The sequence below is a fragment of the Pongo abelii genome, chromosome 8 (assembly GCF_028885655.2).
Source record: "Pongo abelii isolate AG06213 chromosome 8, NHGRI_mPonAbe1-v2.0_pri, whole genome shotgun sequence".
Classification (NCBI taxonomy): domain Eukaryota; kingdom Metazoa; phylum Chordata; class Mammalia; order Primates; family Hominidae; genus Pongo; species Pongo abelii.
The window spans coordinates 121,520,586-121,539,609 of record NC_071993.2 but is presented as its reverse complement, the minus strand read 5'-3'; the positions used below and the strand labels follow the sequence as shown (position 1 = coordinate 121,539,609).

General features: G+C 42.8%; 1 protein-coding gene across 5 annotated transcripts in view; it reads left to right on the top strand.

The window, feature by feature from the left end:
• The window catches only part of ABLIM1 (actin binding LIM protein 1), a 341,667-nt gene that overhangs the window by 284,282 nt on the left and 38,361 nt on the right, over window positions 1-19,024 (top strand). For 3 of the 5 annotated variants that reach the window (XM_054521710.2, XM_054521711.2, XM_054521709.2), the window contains exons 8-10: window positions 204-262; window positions 14,278-14,355; window positions 15,200-15,355. In XM_054521710.2, coding sequence (XP_054377685.2) covers window positions 204-262; window positions 14,278-14,355; window positions 15,200-15,355 — 293 coding nt within the window. 5 annotated transcript variants of the gene reach the window in all.

Genomic DNA, 19,024 nt, shown 5'->3' with positions numbered 1-19,024 from the left:
AAACAAGTTTGGGCTAGATCAGGAAAACTCGCTTAGGCTTTGGACATGTCTGATTTTTGTGTTATGATTCACTTGGACATAAAGCAATAACACCTTCCTATGATGGGGAAAGAGGGATAGGAGCCGTTCTCAGAAGTGCTGTCTAAGAGGACTTTGTATCTTTCCATTTTCCTGGCTCTTAGCAGTGCGTTCTGTCTTCTCAGGCTCCACCGTTTGGCATCCCGACTGTAAGCAATCTACGAAGACCGAGGAAAAGCTGCGGGTAAGGACACAATTAAAACATGACGCCAGCTGCATTTGTAGGCCATACACTCGTGGTCACTAATTCTTGGGGCTAGGGTTTAGGTGAAATTACTTTTTACTGACTTTTTCCCTTATAGCAAACTAAGTTCACAGGCCATTTGGCTAGGGAAAGGGTTCCCCTCTTACCTTAAATGTACTGTGGTTTTTGTTCCAAATGCTTGTGTTAGACAAAGTAAGCCTTGGCCTTACTAGTCAGCTTCTTAGAAAAGCATTCAAGAGAAAAGTCAAATCACGCAGATGGGAAAACAGTGACTCATCAGGTTCCAGGTGCAGCATCTGCTGACCTCACCGGACTGTTTTGGTGCTTAGTCTATAATGCACTACTCTGACCCCAGCTCTACATTGGTACATTTTACTGGTCTCTCATTTTACTGGATCCAAATTCACCAGAATAGACTCTAAAAGCTGATGGCTTGTCAGATAAAACCTTTGGGGAAAATAATAACGAACCAAGATAGGTAAATTAGTCAATTCTCAGAACACCTCCAGATGGCAATATTTTATGTTTCAGAAGCAAAGCGCTGTACACAGTTGTAGAACCATGATCATAATCTCTATCCTGTTCAGATGCCCTGTTTTTCACGCGGGCTAGGAAGTATTTTTTCAGTGCAATAATCAGACTGAATGAATCCCAGTGCCTTGGATTAACCTAACTTAGTGGTACCCATGGAAAAACTGGAGTTTGACTTCACCCTATTTACTGTCTCAGGGAAAAGAATGGCCTGGATTTATTTTGGAGGCCAGATTCTAGTGCGTAGTGTAATTTCTTCTCGATCTGCCATTAGCAGGCATCAGAAGCTATGTATGCAATCCCCAGCAGCAGCACAACCAGTTTACTGATGGGGTCTAGTCACTGATGTGTGACTTGTGAAGGGGTGACTTGGCTTTGGAGCAATGATTATCAACGAGACCCATTCGCTCTGCCTTTTCTCAGATCCCTTTGCCTGCCGCCTTGGGAATTACAGCTCTTATTTTCCTAGTGTGTTTGCTTTATTCTCTGAATGAACCACACGTATGCACAGGAGATATTTTTCCTTTTTTTTTGTTTTTTCTTTTCCTCCTCAATTCGCATCCATCAATCAGAGGGAGACATTTTACCATTTGGATATTTTAGGAACTTGTCCCTTGCCTGTGTCCCTGAACACATGCAATGCTTTTAGAATGCACAATTATTGTGAACATACTTAAGATGAGGGGGGAAAAAACACACTTTTTCTCTGAATAATTAAATAAAGGTAAGAACGGCCGAAGAGGAATTTGCCCATCAAGCTTAGGGTGGTTTCGCTCTCTGTTTTTGACACACACAGTCCTGAAGTCCATCAGCCGCATAGTCACACACGGGCATAGTCACCTGGTTGTGGGCTCTAGACTCTGGGATTTTTGAGAAACTATGGATGCTTTGGAAATGAGTTACCTTTATAAAATATGAGAACATAAATGATCGTCCTTATTGTGACTTTTATCATAAGAATATAAAGTTCACAGCATAGCTTGAGGATGCTGCCCAGAAACCACCCAAGTAGCTGTAGTAGTTTGTACTCTCTCTCTAGTGTTGCTTTTAGGTTTTTTAATGATCATTTTAACTTCATCTCTGATGAAGTCTTTTGGGAGATAAAGAGAGGAATGCTAATGAGGCCAGACTGAGTGGAATATGGGTCTTTTCTGTATCAGGATTGCTTGAGTTTGCAAATCATGTGACTAAAATGATTTTTAAAAACCAACAATACTCTGTTAACATCTTGATGGAAAACTCTCTGGATAAGCTTATGAAAACAACTAGTGAAATACTTCCACCCAGTCTGGCCAAGAGGAGCTATTGTTTTCTTCCTTTAGTAAGCCTTCCAGAGAATTCTAAAGCTCTTCTCTTAAACCCAGCATTCACTATGTGGGAGGTCAGGACAGTGCTCTGGGTCACTGTCTTTGGAAAGCCCAGAAGTGAGGAAGAGGCTCCCATGTACCCAGAGCCGGGGTTCACGCTGGTGTTGGTAGGGTTTAAAGGAAATAGGTTTTGAACAGAGAAATACATCTTGTGCTCTCTTAAGGGTGTGTCTACACATCACAAATCTTGAGCCAAGATTTCCAGGCCTTTCACTGCATGTCACATTAGTGCAGTTTCCATAGCAAAATGAAAATGTTTTAGGAATCTTTCAGCAACCCCACTGGGTAATCCACATTTTTTATATTTAAGAACTCATGGGGCATTTGTAACAACAGAGTCTCAAGATGTCTCTCAGTTGGCTTCACAGGTTTCTTACCCTTTATATATTATAAGAATGTCTAAGCCAAAACAAATGGAGAGGAATTGAAGGAGGTTGGAGCTTAGATAAATTTACTGTAACTTGAAGACCAGTTAATATGCTTTTAAACATGGGCCCAAAAATTGACCCAAAAATCCACACGTACATCAATGAAAGAATCCCACTTGATGTTTACTCTCAAGTTAGTTTTCCCTAAGGTGGCTGTTGTTTTATTTTTTAAAATAATTCTTCTGATTTGAGGCTATTTCTGTGTTCATTCTTCCCTTTTCTCATGTTTCATGGCAGCCGCCAAACATTCGGCGTTCTTCATCTGATTTCTTTTATCCCAAAAGTCTGATTCGACGCACAGGACGGTCTCCGTCTCTGCAGGTTGGCACTGTGTCTAGGCTGGGGCTCGAAGTCACTGTCCTGGCCCAGCTTCTGTTGCTTTTCCCCCGGGCTGCTTTTCTCACATAACTTCTTCGGCTCCTGCAGAAAGCAGTTGCTTTTCTCACACCACGAGTGCCTCTCACACTGACTCTGGCTGTTGTCTTCTTGGATGGAAGTTTTCATTCAGAGCAGCAGCTAAAGCTTTGTGTCTGTTCAAGCAAGCACATCAGAAGCTGCCTTTTGGTCCTGTGTTGCCACGTTTGTTCACTGCACAAGTATCTGCTGAGCACCCAGGTATAGAGCTGGGCTGGATGTGGCAGATCCAGCCTCATAGGCAAGAAAAGATGATAAATAATTATAGGGGTAGTACAGAAACCCATCCCAGGCTATGGCTCGCATAGGCCACGCTCTTTGGAATGTCAGATGAGGAAAAGGCTTCCAGGGTCGCTTCCTGGGAGAAGTGGTCTTGGAGTTGATTTTTGGAGGCTGGCTGAGATTTGCCCATGAGGGGATGAGGAGAAAGTGGCGGACCTGATAAGATGTGAAGTGTGCAGCCGGGAAAGGCAGTGCTTGGGTAGGGAGTGGTTTCACTCAAGAATTGAAGAGTGAGGCCAGGCACGGTGGCTCACACCTGTAATCCCAGCACTTTGGGAGGCTGAGGCAGGCAGATCACTTGAGATCAGGAGATCAAGACCACCCTGGCCAACATGATGAAACTCCGTCTCCACTAAAAATATAAAAATTAGCCAGGCATGGTTGTGGGCACCTGTAATCCCAGCTACTCAGGAGGCTGAGGCAGGAGAATTGTTTGAACCCTAGAGACAGAGGTTGCAGTGAGCCAAGATTGCGCCACTGCACTCCAGCCGGGGTGACAGAGCAAGACTCTGTCTCAAGAAAAAAAACAAAGGAACAGTGAAGTGGGAAAGGAAGAAACTGAGAACAGGCACCTACTCTATGGAGACTGGGGGATTTATGTACAATCTCATTTGCTCTCCCTAAGAATTCCTGTGAGATAGCTAATCTTATTCCCATTTTACAGACGGGGAGACTGAGACCCATCATAGTTAGGTAACTTCTCCAGAGTTACTCTACTGGTAAGTGGAAGAGCTAGAATTGAAAACCATGTTTCCGTGAGCCCTTCACTCATATTCGTTCTGCTATACTGCAAGGGGACAGTGAGAGAAAAACCTGAAAGAAGCAGAAGAAGGAGAACATTAAATACTGGCTAAGGCTGTTGTCAGGGGGCCACTGATGGAGTGTAAGGAAGAGAGCAGCGCCACCTGCCCGGGGCGTCCTGCAGGAGAAGGGAGAGGACTCAGCCAGCCCGGCAGAGGAACAGCCAGGCTGGAGATTATGCTGCATACACAGACCTGACCTTCTTTAGGGGTTTCTGAGAATTAGTGGAAACCTTGGCCTGTTAAACTAGAAGCGACTTTCTACAATCTCATCTCGGCCCAGATGAAACCTGTTCTCTAGCTCCGCTAACAATTCAGGGTTGCACTGCAGCACTTTGACTGGGCTGTGTGCCTGTACATTCTGTGCCTGTCAGAACTGCGCTAAGGATAAGAAGAGTTTGAGTTTCTATTTTTGTTAAACCTTCACCTTCTTTCTTTGCACGATGGAAAAGACAGAAGTATAGAAGCTTAGAGTAGAAGAGAACCTTTTAGAGGTCAACCCCCTGAGTTTCCTCATTGATAGAATGAAGTCAGATGGGCTGGGCATGGTGGCTTATGCCTGTAATCCCAGCACGTTGGGAGGCCCATATGAGCAGATCACTAGAGCCCAGGAGTTTGAGACCAGCCTGGGCAATATGGCAAAATCCCATATGTACCCCTCCAAAAACACAAAAATTAGTCAGGCATGGTGGTGCGTGCCTGTATTCTTAGCCACTCAGAAGGCTTAGATGGGAAGATCACCTGAGCCTGGGGAGGTTGAGGCTGCAGTGAGCCAAGATCACGCCACTGCACTCCAGCCTGGGCAACAACAGAGTGAGACCCTGTCTCAAAAAAAAAAAAAAAAAACCAGACAGATACAGCAGCATGTCTGAGACTGCACAGGCTGTCATAAACAGCAAGCCAACTGCACACTTCAGTTCTTGACCCCAGGCCTCAGTGCCTTGCATTGTCCCGTGATACTGTGTTCATATGATATGACGTATTTTTCATACAATCTTCATTCTGTGTTAAAGTTTCAGCTCCAGTGGCAGAGTTTCCACACACGGTGAAGTCAAAGTCACATGAATCCAGAGAAACAGCCAAAGATTGTCCCCACTGCAAATGAGTGGTGCTCAGAATTAGTGCTTCCACTTGGCAAGAAGCCACTTTTTCAATAGTTTTTTTTTTAAATTTTTTCCAGTAGTATACTGTTAAATAGTATTACATTTTGTTAGCTTGTGTCTACAACCAAGTAATACATTTTCATGACTTGAAGAAAAATGCCATCATCAAGGGTGAAATTTTTTAGTTTGCTCCAGACCTTTAAGCTTAAGAGATTTGGAGCATCTTGAGAGACAGAGAGCGAGCGAGAGAGTTCTGTTTTCAATAACTTCTCTCCTCCCATCTTGTTGTTCAAAAGGGACATCTGATTCCTATTATCCAGCTGTAACTATCAATGAAGTCAACTTTAGCTACATCGCAGAAAGTTGTAAACACCTCGGGACCTGGCAGAAAAAATGGGCTGTGTGGCAAGGTCTCCCTTCACCCGTTGGCGATTGAAGAGTGGTTCACCAATACCTTTAAGATTCCAGAAAACTCGAAAGCAATGCAGTTCTCAAGTCACAGATATTTTATCTTTTAAGTACTTTTGGCTACACAGCAGCTCATTTTCCACCACTTAAAATTCAGTACCCTTAGTTATTAGATAAACTATCTTCCTTGCAGGGACATTCAGTACTCTGTGCTTCAGAAATAAGTCCTGGTTTTGTTGTAGAGGAAAGTAAAATCTATAGCAGGAAAGTCATTTTTGTTCTCTATATCGAGAATGAGCTCCATCTTTTCCTTTTGCCTGAATTACAGGTAGAAGAAAATGATGAAAATAGAATTACCTAAGAAAAACGTATTCTGGTTCCACTCACTTGGAAGTTTTCTATGAATAGCAAATTTTGTCTACAGGTAAAACTCAGTACTGAGCATGTGTAATTCATTATACACAAAGCACATGGTATTCCCAGGACCAAGTCTGTAATAATCTAGGGGGTGTCACTTGCTTTCATTCTAAAAGGGAGTTTTTCTCAGCTATGCCTTTGGAGGTTAAAGCATGAATTGACTGACCTACAAAATGGGTGTGACTTTTTTCTTTGAAACTAGTATTCACCTATTATAACATATGTACTTGTCAATCTATAGTATACCAAACAAATACTATGTGTATATTTTTAAAGGAGCTAATTTGAGGCTTTATGTCTGTCTAAACAAGCAAGTAATGTTAGTGGCGTTTGATTTTTGTTTTGTTCGTGTCACTACAATACATACTGTTTTACTCCCAGCTTTCACTTCGTCCAAGTATTTCATCCTTTTGAGCGTGTCTTTACAATTCATCAGACAGCTGAATGTAGAGGTGTAAAGATTTATACTGGAAAGATTTCATGTAATAAAGCCTGATGGCATTTGTGAAACTGTCCCCAGAGAAGTGGTGTGTGCCCACAGCACCCTCCTGCCTCCTCTCCAAACACAAAATTCTTTTTTCCAAAGGAGTTGATTTCACTCTTTCTTTGCTTAGCAGCGGGCATTCAGTATGTGCAGGTTTTAAAAGTATTCCTTTTTCTGCAGCTGTTATCACCACCTTGTCTAGTGAACTTCAACAAAAACCCAAGGCAGGTACTGTCCACATCAACAGGACTTAGTATAAGGTGTCAGTCACCTTATATCAGTAGTTGTCCCATCAGTGTTCGTAAGATCATTCTGATCTGGTTGCCAAATGCCTGTAGTTTCTCTCTCCTTAGAGCATGGCTTTGGATAAATGCAAATTAGATGAATATAGTTGTTGCATCCCTGCTCCTGCTGAATGGGGGGAGGGCAGGGGCTACAAAGTGCTTCCCAGCACTGTCCTTCTAGGCGACCCATGTGCATGGTGGATCATAATGGAAAGTAAATGGAAAATGTCATTTCTCTACTTACTCAACCGGCAGAGCTCTGGTAAGTGTTTTTAATGGTTAGTATTTGAAGAATAATAAGAGCTGGAGTGGAAACGGAAGAGGATGTCTTCAATTAATTTTTGTTCTGTGACTGTGCCTTCTGAATGGTAGGACAGATGGACAAAATCAAGGCATAGGGGAAAAATAGCTGAAAGGTGTTTAGAGGGCTTTTCAAAGAGATTTCATGAAGAAAACAAAAAGATGTGCTTTTTAAAGCATTTGGCTACTTATTTGTAATTAAATGCCATTTTTTATCTCTCCTGTTGAACTGCTAGTCTTCTGATGAGGTGTCTCTTTGTTCATTTTGTGTGTGTGTGTGTGTGTGTGTGTGTGTAAAGTAAAAATCGTTGTTGAAATCCAAAGTAAAGACATGAAAGTGTGCTGGGGAGATAACTGTAGAGTAAATGGACCCCTTCATCATGACAGACTGAGTGAGAACAGCCATATCAACAAGAAGGTTCTTACCGAAGGCTCCTTTCTTCCTTTTGCCAAAATAAGGTTGCAACTACTTGCCTAATCTTACTGGCAAAATACTCTGAGTGATCACTACCATATATAATTCTTTAGCTATCTACCTTGCCTGCTTTCTTCATCCCACCCCACCCCACCTCCATGCCAAAGATGGCATCAGAAGATGCCAAAGATAGCATCAAAAAAAAGAACTGAATTTCTCCAACTGCACTTTCAAGTTGGTTTTTCTGCAAGGAAAAGGTGCTTAAATGAAAGTAAATAAATTGTACCTGCTTTTAGCATGTTAGCCATAAGTCCTTGCTGTTTCCTTTATTCTGTAGAAGTGGGCTTACCTTTGGTGATAAATATTTGAAATTGTATGCATTTATAACATAGACCAGAGAGTAATTTTTTTACTGTAACTCTCATAGAGAATTCCAGAAACAAGTCTTCTGACCCATTGGGTTATTGAGTTCAGTTCATAATTATTGGGTCACTGTTGTTACCCTGGACATCTGAATGGGTGGAAATGGTAATTTAGATTGAATAACTACATGTAAGGATAATCAGTTACATGTCAGGATCACCAGTAAAATTCTGTGACGACCAAAGAGGTGATGATAGGGTTGGGTTAATGGTAAAGAAGAAACTGTCAGTGGGATTTGAAAGTGGGACAGCATTTCATTAAGTTAAGTGCTTTCAAGGTTGAGATGGTTTCTGTCTGAGTGGATGTATGTTAATGTGTTGGAGAACAGCTCTGAGCCTTTTGAAGATATCTTAGCCGTAACAGCAAATTATGGATTCATTAGGAAAAGAAAAATAACAGCTGGAAGAATAAAAAGGATTCTTTTAATAAACAAGATGTTAATTTGAAATTCAACGTGTTTAAAATTCTAGATGTTTCAAATTGAAATGTAAAATTCTAAGTATCTAGGATTAAAAGTCCAAAAATACTCATTCAATTTTTAAAAAGTAATTTTATGATCTTCATAAGGGAGAGACCTCTAACCTCCCTCACTTGAGCAAATACACTCTGAGAGACATTAGGGACTGTGGCAAAAAGCAGGCAATCCATGTGTGTCACTTAAGCCTTGAGCATAGTTCAGTAGGCAGCAAACCAGGAACTGTCCTGGCAGATAAGACAGACGGTGCAAGGTCATCGTCATCGGCATGAGAAGGGCATTAATTACCAAAGTGGAGACACAGTCACTGTCTCCAAGAGCATTTGGAATCACTTCACAGAGTTCTCAAGGAGGGGAAGGCTATCTGTCAGCTCCTGGCGGGACTGCTGCCCCATATACTGTGATGAATTACTTCACATATCTGAGTTCTGATGGGAAGGAGTCCAAGTGCGGTAGCTGTAGAGAATGCTGGGGAAGCCTAGTTCTATGTAGCTCACATATGAAAGGAATATTCATGAGGAGCAAAACAGAGGCATTATTTGAGATTAACTGCCTAAGAAACCTAGTCTAATCCCAGGTGTCTAGAAAATGTTGACGACTTGCCATGTGCCCAGTAAGGTGCTTGGAGCTTTATATGCATTCTCTCATTTAACCCTGTGACATAGTTATGCTGGTACACCTTGCTCCATTCTGTACATGAAGAAGTTGAAGCTCAAGGAAGGTAAAAGAAAAAAGAACGGAAAAGGAAAAAGAAAAACTCATGTAACATCAAACAACTAGTAGAGCCCAGGTTTGAACTGTAATTTGGCACCAAAGCCAGCCTTTTAAGTCCACTGTATTACACTGTATTACATAAAATACATAGATGTGTTCTATCCCGTTATTTCAATATAGACAGGCAAACAGAATTGGGCCATTGTAAGAAAATAAGCAAGAATGCAACTCAGCCCGCAAACAAGAAGCCCATGGAAGTAAATTTTACCATAAACTTAGGAGGTCGGAATGAAGCAAAAACAAACAATGGTAAATTCAGTGAAAGAAAAAGCAGTTTCTGAATCTCCAAGTGTGAAATGCCTCCAGCATTTTCACACTGCTATAAAGAACTGCCCAAGACAGGGTAATTTATAAAGAAAAGAGGTTTAATTGACCCACAGTTCTGCATGGCTGGGAAGGCCTCAGGAAACTTACAATCATGGCAGAAGGCAAAGGGGAAGCAAAGACCTTCTTCACGTGGCGGCAGGAAAGAGAGAGCATGTGAGTGCAGGAAAAACTACCATTTATAAAACCACCAGGTCTCGTGAGAATTCTCTCACTATCATGAGAACAGCATGGGGAAAACCGCCCCCATAATCCAATCACCTCTCTCCCTGGACACATGGATATTACAAATCAAGATGAGATTTGGGTGGGGGCACAGAGCCAAACCATGTCTCCAAGATACATCAGGGCATTTCTCAACACTAAAGTTTGAAGATTCGAGTAGCAGAGGGATGGCTCTAAGACAAGCCAGAACATCAGCAAATTTGATGACCAGTTCACCTGACTTTGAAAACTGCCTATTAAAACCTAAAATATTTATTTCTGAATCAGAGAACTTGGGGGCAAGTGTATGCAAATTGGAGGTAATTTGGATCTGAAAACTTTTAAAAACCAAATGGGACTTGAAAAAATTCAAATTGTTGAATAACTTAAAATCTTTAGCTCAACGGTATTAATAGTGTAAATAAAAGAAGATAAATGCTTCCAAGAAAGCCTGCATAACTCACAGGATCCTCTAATCCAGTCAGGAAGGAAGGGAGTGGCCAGGCGTTGTGGCTCACGTCTGTAATCCCAGCACTTTGGGAGGCCGAGGCAGGCAAATCATGAGGTCAGGCGTTCAAGACCATCCTGGCCAATGGGGTGAAACCCCATCTCTACTAAAAATACAAAAATTAGCTGGGTGTGGTGGCACGTCCCATAGTCCCAGCTACTTGGGAGGCTGAGGCACTAGAATCGCTTGAACCTGGGAGGCAGAGGTTGCAGCGAAGCCAAGATCATGCCACTGCACTCCAGGCTGGGTGACAGAGTGAGACTCTGTCTCAAAGAAGGAAGGGGGAGAGAAACTGAACTGAAATAGGCTAGTTCTGCCAAGAGAACTGCCTTTTCTGCCCGCGAAGCTCTTCATCCCTGGAAGGTGGCGTTAAAGACCCTTCCCTACGTGTGCGTGTGTTGTTCGTCAGCTCTGTTTCTACCAGTACATGCAGTACAAGAGCAAATAAAACCATTTAGAGCCATCACCAGGTGCACCGTTACAGCAAAGGCTGAAAGTATCCTTGCCCCACACTTGGCAAAAATAAGGATGAGTAACATACGAGTGACCCCAAAGCCCCAGTGTACACTTTGGCTGTTCACACAATGTCCTGGATGCTTGTTAATAAAAACAGGCCTTTGTCATAGCAACCCCAGTAATCGAAGACATCTGATGCTCCTGCCACACACCCTCTCCCCACCCCAACCCAGCGAGCTATTGCAGTGTTCTTACAGAGCTAGCGCAACAAAAATATTTTCAGTTAGCAGGCATTCTTTTCTGCTACTTGATCTCAGTATTTCTCTTTTAGTTTCACCCCATTTGTCCCATAGTTATGTTGATAGGAAATAAATGATCACATTTGCCCTGCAATACAGCAAAGTTTTAGTGCAGGGCTTAAATGCTTGGGCTGTGGACCTAGAGTGTCTGAGTTCAAATCCTGACTCTTCATCCCTTTCCTACCTGTGTGGCTTGGAGCACTGATACTATTTCCTTATCTGTAAAATAGGAATAATAATGGAAGCTACCTCCTAGGGTTACGGAGAAGATTACATGAGATTAAGCCTGGGAAGTGCTTGACACAAGCCTTCCACGTAGTAAGTGGGCAGTAGACATTCGTTGCCATTGATATTCTTGGGTTGCTACTTAAGAGGTAGCATTTTGACATTAAGTTTGGCAAATGTGAGATCCTGGCCACTTGAAACTGAAGGACTACCTGTGGCTAATAATTATCCCTCAGAGATGGATGCAGGTTCAGCTTTTTCAGGGGGTAGCATCTCCTTGTAAAGGAGGAATACATTTTGATTGTGCCACTTCTATATTTTGATTAGGAAGTGGATCTAGAAATTATACTTTATTATTATTATTATTATTATTATTATTTTGAGGTGGAGTTTCACTCTTGTTGCCCAGGCTGGAGTGCAGTGGCACAATCTCGACTCACTGCACCCTCCGCCTCCCAAGTTCAAGCGATTCTCCTACCTCAGCCTCCCAAGTAGCTGGGATTATAGGTGCCCACCACCACACCCAGTTAATTTTTTTGTATTTTTAGTAGAGAGGAGGTTTCACCATGTTGGCCAGGCTGGTCTCGAACTCCTGACCTCAGGTGATCCACCTGCCTCAGCCTCCCAAAGTGCTGGGATTACAGCTGTGAGCCACCGCGCCCAGCCTGCACATTTCTTGAATAGTGTTATGTGAGTCTTTCCTTTTTCAACATACTCAGAGGTAGAATTTTCTCATATTGAGATATGCCTGTGATTGGTATAACTCTAGCAGGAAAGCGCTTGTGCACTCCAGGTCCTGGGGAGGAGGCCCAGAAGTGATGCACCTGGTGTACCTCCACCTGGGTGTGGTGTGATTTCTCCCACCCACTTCCACCCTAGCATCTCAAAGATACCAGGGGCATTGGCTGAAAAAGACTGATCACAGTCTTCCAGCGATGAGTCTAATCACTGCCTGACCTGAACTGGCCAGATATGCTTGTCTTCATTGCTTCAACTGTGAATAGCATAGTGAGACAACACCCTTGTCTGAAGGAGTTTCTTTGGCTCAGTGATGCCCACATTCAAGGTGTTAAACATCAATAGAAACAGTACTGAGAAGGCAAGGTCTTATTCCTGTTGTAGAACTATAAGTTACTCTCTTTAGGAAATGGCTGCAACAGAGGCAAGGAAGTGTTCCAAAATGAGGCCTTGAGTTTTCTCTTCAGAGCTTTCCAGAATGTTAAACAGAAGCAGGAGGCAGCTGATCATAGTTCATAAGTTTCCTTCCTGCTCACATAACCACCTCACACTCTCCACGTTCTTCAAGTATATGCTATGAAGTCCAGTTTCTTTCATCCTTCCCAAAGGCTGACCCACCAGCCTTACCTCAGTGACTCTCTGTATAGTTAGGCTCAAATCGTGTAATTAACATAAGTCAAGTGTCTGCAAACTAAGTATTTTTTGACAAATAATAAATTCTAGCTCATTCCCTCAACTAGGATTTGCGCCTTCTATGTACCTGTGGAAAGCATTGGGTATAGACAGTGGTTAAAAAATAAACTCTGTGAGGGCAGAGAGCATGACTAAAGTTAATGAGGGAGACAGACATGATGCAAGGAAACCAATAAATATATAATTATACATTTTACTCATGAAGGAAAAAAGAATGACACTATGAGAGAAAACAACAAGGGGAACCAACTCTGGATTGAATCAGGGAGGGCCTCTCTGAGGAGGTGATATTTAAGCCAAGACTGAAGGAAGAGAATCATCCAAGTAAAATTGGGAGCTAGGGCATTTCAGGCAGAGGGAGCAGCAAGTGAGGATAAGAACTCTGAGGCAGTTTTGTGTGCTGTGTTCTGTGAGTGATGACAGGTGAGAGACAAGGTAGGAGGGGAAGGCAGGGATAGAATCCTGAGGACCTGGCTGTTGTGATTTTATTCTGAATGGATGCTTGTATTTGGTTTGTTCTCCTGCTGCTAGTAAAGATATACCCAAGACTGGGTAATTTATAAAGGAAAGTGGCTTAATGGACTCCAGTTCCTCATGGCTGGGGAGGTCTCACAATCATGGCAGAAGGCAAATGAGAAGCAAAGTCACGTCTTATGTGGTGGCAGGCAAGAGAGCTTGTGCAGGGAAACTCCCATTTATAAAACCATCAGTCTTGTGAGACTTATTCACTATCAGGAGAACAGTATGGGGGAAACTGCCCCATGATTTAATTACCTCCACCTGGACCCACCTTTGACACGTGGGGATTATTACAATTCAAGGTGAAATTTGGGTAGAGACACAGCCAAACTTTATCAATGCTGGAGACAAAAGCAGAGTAGTGACCATCCAAATTATGTTCTTGAAAGGTCTCTCGGCTGGGCGCTGTGGCTCACACCTGTAATCCCAGCACTTTGGGAGGCCGAGGCGGGCAGATCACGAGGTCAGGAGATCGAGACCATCCTGTCTAACATGGTGAAACCCCGTCACTACTAAAAATACAAAAAAATTAGCCGGGTATGGTGGCAGGTGCCTGTAGTCCCAGCTACTCAGGAGGCTGAGGCAGGAGAAAGGTGTGAACTCGGGAGGCGGAGCTTGCAGTGAGCTGAGATCACGCCACTGCACTCCAGCCTGGGCGACAGAGTGAGACTCCATCTCAAAAAAAAAAGAAACGTCTCTCTATCTCTCTACCCATTGCCTGCCAGGTGGATTTGAAGAAGGGAGGGGAGAAGGCAGAAAACTCACAGGGAGGCCATTGCAATAATCTGGATGAATGGAGGTGGTGACTGGGGCTGGGACTATGGCAGTAGAAAGAGAGAGAAATGGGAAGCTTTGAGGTGTGCTTGAAGGTAAACCAGAAGTTCTCATAGGGGACAAGGAGCAGGAAGGGCCAGAGAAAGGCCTCCCCATGCCTTTTCAAAACTGGATCATACAACTAGTTTGCATTTACCTTTCCTTCTAGGTTGTATTTTACCTTATTCAAAAAGGTGATAAGTGTTTCTTTTTTTCACTAGCTGAGTTTTTAGTAAAGCTTAAGGGCCCAGGACAGTCTAGATTCTGAAGCCAGGGTCCAAAATCTTACAAGTTACTATTTATTTTACAGCCTACCAGGACATCCTCGGAAAGTATTTATTCTAGACCAGGCTCCAGTATTCCTGGCTCACCAGGTCATACTATCTATGTAAGTATCTGCTTCTGGAAGTGACATTTCTGGGACAGGTAAATTAGTGGATTGTAATAGCAGAATGGATAATCCAAAACAAAAACTAATTCAAAGTGATTTCTATTTTTGTTATGAGACCTGATTTTCATTTTTGTAGAACAGTCTCCTCAATCATGTTTACCTTTAGGTAATTACATTTATATGTGACCATCAACAGAGTGATTAGATGACCTGTAAAATGTAGTAATATGTTGCAGGACTTAAAAAATTCTTGCACCTAAGACTCCGTCTCAAAAAAAAAATTCTTGCACCTAAGACTCCATCTCAAAAAAAAAATTCTTGCACCTAAGACTCCATCTCAAAAAAAAAATTCTTGCACCTAAGACTCCATCTCAAAAAAAAAAAATTCTTGCACCTAAATTGCATATAGATATTTGGGGATTAAATATATATTTTATAATGCTGATACTGAGTGTTCTTAAATTCTACCACAAAGATATTTAAATATTTAGTTTATTAATTATGCAGTTCTTGTTTTTAGCCATCTGAGATGATTATTGGACCATCTGTTTGAGCTTTTTCCTTCACTGTCATAAATTCAGGAAATTATCCTTAAGGTTTGCAGATTTATCTATTGCATGAATTCTACACTGATTTTTTCCTAAGCGTTCAGTGACTTTTTTAAAAAAAACATGATTAATATATGGTATAAAGGGCAACTTCTAAAGAGTATAACTGTGCTAGGCAAGATGTTTTGGTTTTTGTTTAAGGCCTTCACTTTTTAAACAGAAAATGCGCCAACAACAGTTTCCCAAAGCAGTGAAACTACAAGGTAATCGTTCTTTCTGGTTAACTTTGCCAGGCAAAAGTAGACAATGAGATCCTGGATTACAAGGATTTAGCAGCCATTCCCAAGGTCAAGGCAATTTATGACATTGAACGTCCAGATCTTATTACCTATGAGCCTTTCTACACTTCGGGCTATGATGACAAACAGGAGAGACAAAGCCTCGGAGAGGTAATACATTCCTACTGGTTGTGAGTTGTACAACAATTTACCTTCTCTTTTGTCAGGTTTGTAATAACTACCATTTGGAGTTCAGGTAAATCAGGTAGTCTTTTGTCTGCCTAGTATTTGCAGATTTCTAGACCAGGTGCTTTGAGGTATTCAGAAGCCCCTCATGAGAAGTGGGAGAACAGACCAATGGCACATCAAACAACAGTGAAGAACAGCTAAGCATTGGCATGCTGGGATGGAAGCTGTCAGGAGGGTGGGGAGGGGGTGAGGATGGTGTGAGCTGGGCAGAGCAAATAAGGGAGTGAGGGTCTCCTGGGGGTCTTAGTCTAGTGATAAGCTTTAAGTATATTCATGGGATCATGAGGAGAGAGAACACACCCCCTAAATTTTGGTAGCTACAATTTTCAGCAACTTAAGAAAGTTAGCATGTGCAAGAAAAAATAAAGTAGAACGCATGGGGCAACAGTCTAGCACAGGTGTGTGAGCCAGGATTCTGGAATCAAATTACCTGGTCTCAACCCAGGGATCACCACATGCTGATTGTTTGACTTTGACCATGTGACAGCCATTCTGCTCCTAGTTTCCTGGGCCAGGTACAGTGCTCATACCTGTAATCCCAACATTTTGGGAGGCTGAGGGCAGGAAGATTGCTTCAGACCAGGAGTTGAGGACCACCCTGGACAACATAGTGAGACCTCATCTATATATAAAAAAAATAAGAAAAGAAAAATGGTCCTAGTTTCCTCATCTATAAAACAGATAGGGTGATGATAGAATCTACCTCACAGGGTGTTAGTGAGGATTCAGCAAGCTAATCTACGTAAAGCAATTATCAGAGGCCAGACTTGGGGGAAATACTGAGCATGTGGCAATTTCTACCATTGTTGCTACCTGTCTTCTTGGGGCTCTTTAATACTCGGCCTGCAGACCCATCTGCTGCGGGACCAGAGCCTCTCAGCCCCTTGGGGTCCTCCCCTCCCCGGTCCCATCTCAGGGTTGAAGGTTCTCTGTGGTCGCTTCCTACCCAAGTCCGTTTCCCCTGGCCAATCGGCTCATTCTCATTTTTTTCTCTTTTATTTTTTAAATTAGAATCATCTGTAGACGGATTTGAGTCCACACAGATGTTAACAAATAGCTGACAAATCAGCTATTCAACAAAGGTTAAAACAGAGTATAAACAATCTAGCATCTCACAGTGCTTTGAGGTCTTGGAGAAGAAAAGGCATGAAAATGTGATTCTGTTTAATTGTTCCCAATTCCAGATGTATAATATTATTTGATAATTATATTTATGTTTATTTGTCATTTTACATATATTGTTCCTTTTATTTATTTACTTTCTAATCTGGGTTTTATTCCAGAGCATAGCTCTGCGTGGAAAAGGTCTCCGTGGCAGGAAGTGATATCCATTTTCATGTAGTGCCACCTAGTGGTCACTTAGCTGTAGCTGCACTTGCGGCCGCTCTCAGGCGCAGGTGCATTGGCCCGGGTTGTCAGTTGCCATTGAACCCCACAGAGTTTCGTAGGGGATAAGAGGCGAGGGGAAGTTCCTGAACAAAGTGCGTAGAGATTGGCCTTGGACCCTGTGGATGAGAATTTACTAATGTTTAACTCATACAAGCAAGGGGATGTGAGTTTTTTTAATGGTGTTAAGGATTTGGGGTTCATGGTGTGCAGTGTATGTGTCTGTGTGCGTTTCCCAGCAGCTCCATTCAGGGCAGTAAAACATTAAGCACTCAAGAGTTTGGGCTTTGAGGTGAAAATCTCTGCATTTAAAACCAGACTCTGCCAGACATGGTGACTCATGTCTGTAATCCCAGCACTTTAGGAGGCCAAGGTAGGTGGATTGCTTGAGACCAAGAATTTGAGACCAGCCTGGGCAACATACCAAAATTCTATCTCTACAAAAAAAAAATACAAAAATTAGCCAGGAATGATGGCACACGCCTGTAGTCCCAGCAACTTGGGAGGCTGAGATGGTAGGATCACTTGAGCCCAGGAGGTTGAGGCTGCAGTGAGCCATGATCATGCCATTGTACTCCAGCCTGGGTGACAGAGCAACACCCTGTCTCAAAAACAAAACAAAACAAACAAACAAAACAAAAACCACCACCGCAAAAAAACAAAAACAAAACAAAACAAAAAACAGGCTGATACTGACTAACCATACAACTTTGGGGAAATTATATACCTCAATCTCCTTATCTGCAAACTCAAGATAGAGAACAAGAATACCTATGTTAGAAGTTTTCTGTAAAGAGTAAGTGAGCTGTTTACATTAGAACAGTACTTGGCACATAATAAGTGCTTAAGAAAAATGCTGGCTACTCTCATAATCAGCACACTTACTGTCATAACCTGGAATCATGTCCCATGGTTTTCTCTATGTGTAGAGGGTGCCCCTGGGATCAGAAATCAGATATATTAGTGAACTCTTCCCCAATACTTGCATCTTGCAACTGAGAGAACTTTACAAGCTGTTCTATTATTTATTCCATTAGTTTTTAACACGCTTCTTTTATAGACCTCATATACATATTGCCTTTTTTTGTTTGTTTTTTTTTTGGAGATGGAGTCTCGCTCTGTCACCCGGCTGGAGTGTAGTGGTACAGTCTTGGCTCACTGCAACCTCCGCCTCCCAGGTTCAAGCAGTTCTCCTGCCTCAGCCTCCCAAGTAGCTGGGACTACAGGCATGTGCCACCACGCCGGGCTAATTTTTGTATTTTTAGTAGAGGTGGGGTTTCTCCATGTTGGCCAGGCTGGTCGTGAACTCCTGACCTCAAGTGATCCACCCGCCTCGGTCTCACAAGGTGCTGGGATTACAGGTGTGAGCCACCGCACCTGGCCTTTATACATATTGCCATTTAAGAAACACTGCAAGAGTCAGATTAGTTCTGTGCAGCCATTGGGGCCTCCAGGGCCTTGCTGTCAGTGCAGGTGCAGACCTGGGCCCTGACCTTGAGACCAGCCTTCACCCAGCTGAGACCCCCTAGAGACAGGCTGTAGCTGCAGAGGAGACCATGGAGCTTGTGAAGGCTTGGAATACAGAAAGTCCGCCCACTTACTATAGAATGTAGAGAAAAGGGCAAATTCTAAAACTGAGAAGTCCACCCCTTGCTGTGTTCTCCATAGCTCTGTTTGCATTTCATTTCTATTTGAAAGCTTTTTGCATTTTAATTGTAAACATTTTATTCATTTGGAAAATACTTGTTGAGCAACTACTATGTCCCAGGAGCTGCTGTCATCGCTGGGAATATGTAGTTGTAAACAAACAGTCCTTGCCGTCATGGAACTTGTGTCATCGTGTGGGAGACAGACAGTAAAGAAACAGATAAGTAATATAATTTTACAGAGTGTTGGGGCTCTGGGGAGAAATGAAGCAGAGTAAAGAGAAAGCGTACCAGGGGCTGGGTGGCTCCTCTCGATAGAATGGTCACGGGGATGCTGTGTGACAGTGGGTTTGAGCAGAGATGTCAGCGCAGACGGGGAATGAGCCCTGCAGGTGTCTAGGTGAAAAGCACTGGCAGCAGAAGAGACAGCAAGTGCAAAGGCCCTGAGGTGACAAAAGGCTTGGCCTGTTGATGGCCCCAAGGAAGCCTGTGTGCCTATGAGAACGGAAGCCAGAGGTGAATGATAGTGAGATTGGCAATGCAGCCAAGGTACGATGCC